Source organism: Elephantulus edwardii, unplaced genomic scaffold (genome assembly GCF_000299155.1).
Source record: "Elephantulus edwardii isolate Elephantulus edwardi_28Jun2011 unplaced genomic scaffold, EleEdw1.0 scaffold00049, whole genome shotgun sequence".
Taxonomy (NCBI): Eukaryota; Metazoa; Chordata; class Mammalia; order Macroscelidea; family Macroscelididae; genus Elephantulus; species Elephantulus edwardii.
The window spans coordinates 5,864,936-5,876,325 of NW_006399799.1; the positions used below are offsets into that span (position 1 = coordinate 5,864,936).

Below are 11,390 nucleotides of genomic sequence, written 5' to 3' on the forward strand. Positions count from 1 at the left end.
CCATCCTGGCTCCAAGAATTCTCTCCAGAACAAGTCTACCTTGAGGCAGTGTGGTGGCTTTGCTGTACCAGTCTTGAGGAGGGCTGGTGCCCAGCATCCATCCTGAGTGAGGGAACCCATTCTTTCTGGCTGTGGAAGCCTCATGGAGCTGCAGCGGCTGTGTGGGGTGCGGGTTGGGAGCCACGCGACTCACCCATTTCTCCTTTGGAATCCTTGAATTCCTGTTGTTGAGCCTTGATCTTCACTGAGGGCCAGTCATCAACTGTTTAAGTGTTCAATTATCAATAAGCCGAAGTCTATGGAAGACCATAATGGCCCTGCTTTAAGTGGTTCACTGTCTCTGCCTCCGCCACCATCTTGGATCTCAGAAACTCTTTGGTTTTTGTCCCCACATTACTTTTATGAGTAATTAGCTGAGCTTCCTTAGGCAAATTATTTAATCATTCTTTATTTTTTTCATCTCTAAAATAGGGATCATATCTGTTTTACAGAGTTATTCTGAGATGGTAACAGAAACAGATAAAAAGTAGATTGTGGTACATAAGCCAAAGGCATTGAATTATTCTTGAAGTGGCCTGCCTACCACCAGGCCATTATAAAATGAAGAATATTACGGCTGGACAGCCTAGGCCATAGCGTTATGTTTCTGGACATTCTTGCCCAGAAACCTGAAGAGAGGATGGTGCTATATCTGTCTTGGAGAGGGTGAAACAAGTTTCTCCTTGGAGGCTAGGATTTTGAAGCTCCATCTCACATACTTTAGGTACGTGGCCAGGAGGGACAAGTCCTTTGAGAAAGACTCATGCTTAGAAAGATGGAGGGGCAGCACAGGACAGGAGGACCCCGGATGAGATGGACTGACCCTGAGACAATGGGGTTTGAGTCAGTGAGACTGGCTCGGGACAGGGTGGGCTTCAGTGCTATTGTACATAGGGTTGCTCTGAATCGCAGGTGATTCAATGGCACATAACAACAACAACAACCACCATGTAAAGGTGTCATGAACCCATTTGTACCTATTATGCATTGTTTCACCCCATTATTTGGAGGGAGTTATGAAACCATGTCCAGAAAGGCCACATAAAAGTGACTCATTGTAATGCAATTTCTAACCCAAATTCATTCCACTCTTTATTCCTCAGAACTGCAATATTAACCTCCCTTCGCAAAAACAAAACTTAGCTGCACTAGTAAGTCAAAGAAAAATCCCTTTCCAAATCAGGAAGCACTCTGTACTCAACTAAAACAGTCAGATCAGGTGTCTCCAAGAGACCATTTTACCAAATATGGCAATTAAGGGGAAGCTATTAAGCAGCAGAACGAATTTTTTTTTTTTTTAGTAAAGTCAAGGGTTTGGCACAGGGATGGTATGAGTATGAATGGATGGAGACAGTCCAACAGTTACCAGTCTGGGGAGCTGGCACCACTGCATTAAGTCAGTAGAGCTTTCCATCCATTATGAATGAGCCTTTGGATGAAGACTCCAGAAGCCTCAGTCCACCATAATGCCAAGCAGCAGGCAAACTTATACTTTATACCTACAGTTGCCCCCAATTTTCGTGTAAGAAAAATCAAAGTCTCAATAAATCTGTCTGTGATCACAGATAGCATCAACACTTTAGCATCGAGTTATTCAGGATCCCTGGTCCAGGTTCTCCACTCTCTAATTAATTTGAAACTCTTCTCTATCTTCAATTAGGAACTATGCTTCTTTGGAACAGTGTGGGATATAAATACATAACTTAAGAACCGTCATACTTAAAAAAGAAAAAAAAAGAACCGTCATACTTTAAAAAGGAGTGGAATTGTGATACTGAAAAAAATATTCAGTCAACATCTAAGATCTAAGCTATCTAAGAGCAAGAGAGCAGACAATAAACTGAATTAAATACATTGTGTGCCTGATGGTGATAAATGCTATGGAGAAAAAGCAAGCACAAAAAGATATAAGGGAGTATGTAAATGTGGGTGGGGGGAGTGGTCAATTTTCAGTAAGTGGTCAGGAAAGGCCTTAGTAAGTGATATTTGCACAAAACCCTGAGGTACTGAGAAAAGGGAAAGTCATGAAGACTGTTGGGAGAAAAAAAAAATCCAGGCAGCGTCAGGGCCCAGCAGTGAGTGGATGCCTGGCATGTCTGAGAAAGAGAAGACTGGTGAAATTAAAGAATAAGCAAGAAACAGAAGAAAAGTCAGAGAAGTAAAAGGGTGCCTGAAGAGGCTGAACACCTGGACCATGTGACATTTGTAACAAAAAGTCCCACGAGACTTCCCAGGTCTGTAAGTCTAATCAGTCCAATATCTTAATTAAGCATAAGCATGAGAGGTTAGCAGAACATTTATCCCTGTTTAACAAATGATAGGTAACTAAGACTCAACAGTCTTCTTTTAGGTAAGCACCATCATGCAAAAACTCTGTGTGATCATGTGTAAATGCTAAATCTCCATCTATAAAATGCCGACAATATCTCTTTACAGGGATATTATGAAATTCCAGTAAGATAATGTTTGTAGTGTACTTGTTACCCAGTAAGTACTCAATCAGTAGATATTATTTTTATTCTTAAAATGGGTGTAGACTCATGGGACACAAAACAATAAAGGAGATTCTGGATCACTGTAAAGAGCTTTTTTTAAAAAAATTTTTTAATTATACTAGTTAATTTTAAAAACTCTCTTCTGATGTTCTTTTTCGTTTTTATACATATATACATTAGTATGTCCATAGAACAGCCAGGAAGCCAATAACCAAACCTGTTGCTAAGGCATCAGTTCCAATTCATATAAATTTTGTGTATACAGAACAAAACTGCTTCACAGGAAAAAAGAACAAAACACAACTCTGTAAAGAGCTTTCTAACAATTACTATGGCATGTTGTTGTTGTTATATGCCATCGAGTCACTTGAGCTATGTACAAGAGCCCTAAACGCTGTTCTCTCCTGTGCTAACCTCACCATCTCCAACATACAGAGTGAAAATATGGCTTGTATTCAGAAGATCTGACTATGAGTGTGGTCTTTCCATTTACTACATATAACATCTTTGGTAAGTCACTTCACTTTGCAAAGACTCAACCTTCTCATATATAAAACAGTAAGAGTAAAAACTTGTCATGCCAACCAGAGAGTTACTGAGAGGATCTAATAAGACAGTGAACGAGAAGGTGCTTTGCCAACCCAAACACCATAAAGTATTATGGGAGCTTTAGCAACACAACCTCCCAGCTTTTCTTCCAAAGCACACAACTGAGTCACGTCAAGTCATGTTTGTCACTCAGGTGAGTTACTACACTTGAAGGTTTTCAGAGGCCTTTTAGTTAATATCTCAAAACAAAACATCAAAACCCCTATTGGACTGGTCTTTGGAGTTGAGGTCCCAAGAATTATGCTTACTTTTCCCACCAGAATTCAGTATCCAGGATGATTGCCTCCAACAACTGGGAAAGGACGGTCAGCAACAAAAATGAGTCTAACCGTCTCTCGTACCCTCCAAGTCCCTAGTCATGGAGACGCCAGGTGCCGCTACTTAAGTCACCTGAGTTCTGGAGAACAGACTTGGGACTGGGCTACTCCTGAGGTTGCTGAGTCCCACTGAGCCTATTCCAACCCAGTGACCGTGAAGGCCAGGGGAGTACTGGCCCCTGGGTCTCCTAGGCTGTGCTCTTGATAGCAGATCACCAGGTCTTTTCTCCCATGGGGCTGCTGGACAGCACTGACATTCTGGCTAGCAGCTGAACACTCAACCACTGCATCAACAGGGCGTTTGGGTTCCTAGTAGTAAAGACACAAAAGGAGGGCAAGCCTGACTGTCCATGGGAATGAGGAACCAACCACTATCCAGACGTGGAGGCAGCAGCCATGCTAAGGAGGCTAGCTGGCATTGACTGAACAGCACCTGTGTGCCAGGTGCACTGCTGACGCTGCTGGCTTGACATTTATTACCTCAAAGAATCATCAGAACTCTATGACCTAGGTACTATTACCTTGCCTCTTTTGGGGGATGATGAAGCCGTGCTTAAAGCAATTAAGAAAATTGCCCAACATACTAACTTTCATTTAAATCACAATAAAAAGTTTAAAATTAAAGAAGAAACTTGCCCACAGTCATGAAGCTTACCAAAAGTGGAGTCAGTAATTCAATCTCAGACAGTACCAAACTCTTTGTGTTATATATGTCTGTCCCTCTCTTGAGTACGTGTTTCTCAAGGTCAAGAGCAAGGGCTTGTATCTCTAAATATTGAACTTTGTACAGAGTTTGGGCTCAGAAAGTTTGCTGGATATTACTGGGGTCTTAAAAGCTTTCAGGCTTAGGTACAAGTATTGACTTTTCGCTGTCTAGAACCAAGAAAAGCAAAGAAAATCCAAGACGCATAAAGAGAACTAGTCCAGAAGACTACGGGATCACACAGACTTAAAGCTCCACTATCCTGAGACCAGAACTGAATGGTGCCCTGGTATCCTTGCTGACTGCTCCGAAAGGGACCACAGTGGAGGATCCTGGACAAGCCTGGAGAAATATGTGGAATCAAACATCACAAAAATGAACTGGTTTGCTTATCTAACAGAAACGAGTTGTTTTAGTTGTTAGATGCAGCAGAGTAGACAATGACTCATAGCAACCCTATGAACAACTGATCTGAAACTTGCCCAATCCTGTGCCATCTTCACATCTCTGATCTCGAGCCCATTGTTTTTTGGTGTTTTTTTTTTTTTCTCGAGCCCATTGTTACAGTCAGTGTGCCGATCCATCTTGTTGAGTCTTCCCACACATGGTGAACAGCTATCAGCTGAGCTTTCAGGCTAAGAAGTAGGACTGGCCGCCAACTTTTGAAATAGCAAGCCATCAAAAACAGAAACTATTAGAGCTCCCAAAACTTAGTTATCCTTTGAGCCTGGAACCAAATATATGCCTGTAGCTCTACTTTCATGCAAACAACAGAAATGGTTATGTGGGGAATAATACCAGGGAGGTACTCACTCCTTAGAATAATCAATCATACAAGGTAACAAAAGCACTACTTGGAACATCCCCAGAGAATAGGAGAACTGAGGCACAACCTGAGATTTGTACACCAATGTTCACAGTAGCATTATTCACCATTGCAAGAAAATGGAAACAGCCCAAATATCCAACCACAAAAGAATGGATTGAGAAATTATGGTACATTCACACAATGGAATACTACACAGCACACAGAAGCAATAACTTTGTAAATTACTACCTAATTTGGGAGGTACTGGAGAGCATTATGCTGAGTGAACGAACTCAGTCCCACAAGGATAAATATTGTATAAGACCGTTACTGTAGAATGAGTATAAGGATCCAGGAGGGGTGGGAGAGGCTGGAAGCAGAGGGATGTGGATGTACAAGGGGGAGAGGGGGTTAATCATTGGGTTGTACAATTTGATGGCTGGGGTGGTGAGGGAAATTGAAAGAATCTGTCTGAATTTGTATTAGAATTTTGTAAATAAACTTGTGAAGAAAAAAAAAGAAGATAAAAAAAGAAGCATCTGCCCAGAGAGCAAGCTCAGAAGGCATAAAATAGAAGGATGGAAGGAAACAAGAATCACCCAGAAGTAAGAAAAGTCCTGTTACAAAGTGAGGACTGTATTTAAAGTAAAAAGAGACCTACAAGAATGACTGAATGGAAAAACTAATTGCTCTATAAACTCTTATTCAAAGCACAACTTAAAAAAAAAGAAAGTGTACTGACAAATGGTCTATTTCTCTTTGTGGATTAACAGCAGAGATCTAGTTACGTGGGTATATTAAACATTCAGATCTTGGAAGGTTTAAGGAGGAACACTGAAACTAGCAGGAGGTAGGGCTGTCTGAGATAAGGGCTGCCAGAAAGGATGCCGATCCTCTCAGAGAAGCCAGTCAAAACAAGGTGACTACAAAGAGGATCATGCTCTAAGCTCTAAATAGGCACTGAGTGAGAGGATGCACTCAAATCCTCATTTCATTCATTAGGCCGATATATACTGGTTGCCAGATAATTGTTTTAGGTGCTACAAGTAGAACAGCAATTATACAAATCCCTACCCTTATAGAACCTCATGGGAATGGCTAAGATACTTTAATAAAATGTCAGACAAGACTATTAAGAAAACCAGAACAGAGGCAGCCATTAGAGGAGAGTCCCACTCACTGCTATTGAGTCTGTTCCTCAGCAAAGCAATTCTCCATGAGGTTTCTGAGGTTGTAAATGCAAATGGGAGGAGACTGCCTTTCTTTGTCCCATGGAGCTGCTGGTGGATTAAAACTACAGACCTGCAGCCTTTGGGTCCGCAGCACAACTCCCGATGGACTATGTCAGCAGAGCACTCAGAGTCAGGGGACAGCATTTAAGTAACTGTGTACAGAGGGGTCAACCGAGGGGAGGACAGTTTCAGACGTAGACAAGAGCAGGTGTGAATAGTGGATGACGGGAATGGGAACTACAAGTTCCTGCTAAAGTTGTAGTCAAAGCTTCCAATATTGATTTTTGGGTAAAAACAAAGTATACAAAATGAGAACAAGATATTAAAAAAACAACAAATAAAAAAACCCAAACTAACCCAACAACAAACAAAACAAAACAGAAAGACTTTTTATGAAAGGAGGAGGAAACAAAACATCCTCTATGCCGGGTATTTTTTATACCATATTGTTTTATCCGTATCTATTGTACTAAATCACCATTATTCTCTCTACCTTATGGATTATGAAATTAAAGACTGATCAAGTTATGCAGAATTCCAACTCAACACCCACTCCTTTTCCCCTACATGACTGCTTCCTAGTGAAATACTTTATTCTTTTAAACTACTGGTATTCCCTCTAACACAAAATTCTTAACTTGTGACCCCCAGAGCCTCAGCAGGAGACTCCCAGTTCCCACTCATCCTCACACCAGGGAGAAACACAAGTAAATATTAAGAGTGTGTCTATTTACTTTTTCTAGAAAGAAAATTCATAACTATTATCAGCATGTCAATAGAGGTCTGAGAGAGGAAAGGTTATGAAGTCCTATTCTAGAGTAATAAATGTCTCCTGCTGCCCATTTTTGGTAGCTGTTCCTGTTACAAGATGCAAATGTGGGAAACTCATGCCCTCCAGAGTTAAGAAATCAACAACTAGGGGAGCTCTGGTGGCCTAGTGGTAAGAAGCTGCACTGCAGTCCCAGAGGTGCGTGGTTCAAATCCACCAGATGCTCTGCCAAGGAAGGAGGGACAATTTCCTCCTGTACCAGTCAGATCCAATTTGACGGTACATGCACAAAAAAATAATAAAATAAAAATAAAAAAAAAAAGAAATCAACAACTGATCTGTCCAGTACATAATCTAGGATTTCAGTTTTTAAAGAGGAAATGAAAGACAAGTAGGGAGCATAGGCAATTCTAGAAGGGGTAAGGATATACTTTACCCAAGACTCATAAGCAACCAAATTTTATTGATGTTGTTGTTTACCTTCGAATCAGAACCAACTCACAGCTGATGCTCTAGCACCTTTTCAGAAGCAGTAAATCACACAGGAGGAGACTGTTTCTTTTTCTCCCATGGAGCAGCTCGTGGATTCAAATCGCCTACCTTTGGATTGTTAGTGCAACTCCTTACCACTAAACCACCAGAGGTCCCTACTGATGGATGTTAGGTGACATTAAGTCAGTTGTGATTCATAGCACCCCTACGAAAAGCAAAATTAAACACTGCCAAGTCCTGTACAATTCTCACAACTGCTGGTGCTTAAGCAAACTGTGCTGACGTTACTCACCAGGATTTTAAGGGCCAAATTATTTCAGAAGTAGATGCCTAGTCTTACCCCCTTAGTCAAAGACACAATCTTGCATGAGGAAAATAAAGACTCAAAGTACTTTCTGAAGAGAAAAACTTTCAATATGGATTATATCTTATCATCAAGAAAACAAAAATTCTCATAACTGCAACAATAGTCAACATCATAAGCAATGAAGACAAGACTGAAGTGTCCAGGATTTCATTTTTATTGGATCCACATTCAGCACCTTTGGTAACTACTGTCAAGAAATCACAAGACTTGTTGTATTGGAGAAATGTGTTCTCAAGGACTTTTTTTCTTTTTGAAGGTAAAATAGTAAAGGCAGATTTATTAGAAAGTTACCCCCAAAGGAACGGACCTCCTTCCTTGAAGGGAAATATGGAGGACAAGCTATTAAGGGTCTCTAGAGAGTAGTAAAGAGTAAGCGTGTCTGTTTCAAGACTAATGTGTGCCTGATCCAAGCCATGGTATTTACAAATGCTTTGAATGTGTGAGAAAGTAGGACAACATATAAGGAAGACTGAAGACGAATTGACTTTGAATTGTGGTGCTGGTGAAGAGTACTGAATATACTATGGACTAGGGGATGGGGGAGAAGTCTGTCTTAAAGGAAATTCACTCAGAGTGCTCCTTAGAGCCCAAGATGGTGAAACTTATTCACATACTTTGGGCATTTTGTCTGGATCATGCTGAGAAAAGTAGAGGGTCATGAAAAAGAGTGACAGTAGATTTGAGCACAGGTGGAGATCCTGAGCATAGTACAGCACAAGCAAAGGTTTTAAGTTCATAGGGTCACTCACTTCGATAAGGTCTTAGTCAATTCAATGGCACCTAACAACAACAAACCCCACGGTTGGTAGCTAGGGGGTTAATTCATCTTGTTGAGGATCTTCCTCTCTCCCACTGACCCTTACTTTCCCAAGCATGGCATTCTTTTCCTGGAACTGGCTCTTCTTTAATACTTGTCCTAAGTGAGACCTTCTTGTTTCTAAGGAGCAATTCTGGCTGCACATGTTCCAAGACAGAAGAAGACTAGAGTTGCCCCAAACTTTCACCAAGCAGCATAACTTCCTACTCGCTCTGGCCCACCTCTTTAACTCATCACCGAATAGAAAACTCCTTTTTGGCCGTATTAGCACCTGAAAATCTCTTAAGAATTCCCATGTTGTTGTTGTTGTGCCGTCGAATAGAGCACGATTCATAGCGACCCTATGAACATAAGAACTGAAGCCTTTCTATAACTATCGCCGTTTCTCAAAGTTTATAGTTTCCAGAGGCATGTTGTTTAGAATTTCCATAGTACAGGCTAAAAGACGGTATAGCCTCCCAACCTAAAGTACTGACTTTGGAGACACAGTGATCTGGATTTCAATTCACACTCTTTCCAGCCGTAAACTTGGGCACATTACGTAATCTGAACTATAAAATGATGGTAAAATGGTCCATCTAATAGGATTGCCTTGCGTATAAATGAGATAATACGTGTAAAGTGCTTGGCCCAGTGTGTAACACATTAGAGACTATTATGTGGCATTTATTGTTACTATTACTGTCGTTGTTGCTGGTCCAGCACTCAACGAAGGCCTCTCATTCACAGCAAAGCGGAGGGGTCTCCGAGCTAACTCATGATCCTCCGACCAGCCGCATACCTGGGAAGCCCCCAGAGGACCTCGCCCACCTGACCCATCAAAAGGGCTCCTCCTTCCTTCCTGAGAACCACTCCCCTCCCAGAGCTCACAGGAGGGTCCCTGACCAATCGCACCTCGAGCCAGGCCCCTTCCCCAAGGCGTCTCCATTCGGCCCAGCCCGCTAAAATCATACAGTCCGAGTTACCATTTTCTTGCTCTCCGTGCCGCGGTTTGTCTGTCTCGACATGGTGCCGGCCGCCCAACTCTGCCTCACCTTAGGCCCGCGCAGCGACCCACTGACAGTCCACTCGGCCCAACCAAGGAACCTTAACCTCCGGGACTAACCAGCATCTGCTTACTGCGCGTGCGCGGCTCGTGGCGGGTCACCACGGGACTTGTAGTTCGGCGCCCACAGTTAACTCCCGCCAAATGTCGGACTACAACATCCAACAGCCATGTGGGCAGTACCGCCTCTTAGTTGTACTATTGGACTGCAACTCCCGAAGTGCATCGCGCGCGGCGGACTCCAAGAGTTTCTCCTTGAGCTTTGTTCTGGCCGCTGGGTGGCGGACGCGGTTTGCAGTAATCATGCTTCACCTTCCATATCGCCCCCACCTCCACCCACGCCACTTCAGAGAAGTTCCGCAAACTCCTCTCGCGACCCTACCAATTTTGGAAAGTCCCTCTAAACTAGCTTCTTCCGCTGTTGAAGCAATTCAGAGCTCCCAGGATATGCCAAAAAGCTAACAACAGCTATAAACGGAATTAACTGTCTTCATAAAAAAAAAAATTAATAAATGAACATGTATACGTGCCAGTCAAAATATCATAATGAAATGTGCAAAAAGCTGGAGTTAGAGCGGGAGAGAACTGCAGCAATGAATGAATGGAAATCCAAAATCTCTGTAAATGTTCATTAAAATTATTTTAAAAATTACCAAAAAAAAAAAAGCTGGAGTTAGAAAATAAAAATAACTCCCTCAGCATTTCTTAAGCTGAAGGAACTGGAAGACAAAGTCAAGCCTCGAGTTACAATACTTTTTTAAAAAAATAATTTTAATGAACATTTACAGAGAATTTGGACTTCCATTCATTCATTGCTGCACTTCTCTACCCGCCCAGCCCTCTCCCCCAAACCCCCAGTTCGCTCCTCTCTTTCAAAAGTAAAAGAAAGACTCCCTCCCTGGTACACAATCCCCCCACACTCATCCCACCGCCCCGAGTACATTCCACTACGCAACCTTAATTGTGGACTCTTGTGATAACCTTAATACCCCATCATACATCGCTTTTAAATTATTCACTCCCTCATCTGTTTCAGTGCAGTATACATAATTTATCCAGTTTTTCTCAGTCTTACCTCCACCCTGATATCAGTCCCATTTTACAGCAGTGGCACCATGCAAGATTTGTCCTTTTGTGACTGAGATATCTCACTCAGCATAATGTCCTCCAGGCTCACCCATTTTGAATAATATTGCACGAGTTCCTTGGTTTTCAATGCAGCATAGTATTCCATTGTGTGAATATACCACAGCTTCTCTATCTATTCGTTTGTTGATGGGCACCTGGGTTGTTTCCAACTCCTTGCTATTGTGAACAGAGCTGCATATATCTGCTTGGATGTCAGTTATGGTCTCTTTGGGATATATTCCCAGTAGTGAAATTGCTGGGTCAAATGGTATCTCTATTTGCAACTTTTTGAGAAAGCGCCATACTACCTTCCACAGTGGTTGCACCATTTTACCCTCCCACCAACAGTGAATAAGGGTTCCAGTTTCTCCACAACCTCGCCAGCATTTGTTGCTTGCTGTTCTGTTAAATTTTGCTATTCTGACTGGGGTGAGTTACAATACTTAAAGATGCTAAAGGCAGAATATTGAACGATCCAGGAAACATGAAAAGAAGATGGAAGGAGTACACAGAGGCACTGTAACAAAAAAATAATTGGCTAACACAGGAAAAAAATAATGAAACAGTAT

At 41.9% G+C, this 11,390-nt stretch overlaps 1 protein-coding gene across 1 annotated transcript in view; it reads right to left on the reverse strand.

The window, feature by feature from the left end:
* TRAPPC3 (trafficking protein particle complex 3) overlaps positions 1–9,671 on the reverse strand; it is a 17,732-nt gene extending 8,061 nt beyond the window's left edge. The window contains exon 1 of the mRNA XM_006886447.1: positions 9,614–9,671. Within this exon, the coding sequence (XP_006886509.1) occupies positions 9,614–9,655 (42 nt within the window). The 5' untranslated portion in view covers positions 9,656–9,671. The remainder of the gene's footprint in view (positions 1–9,613) is intronic.
* Positions 9,672–11,390: the final 1,719 nt, after the last annotated feature.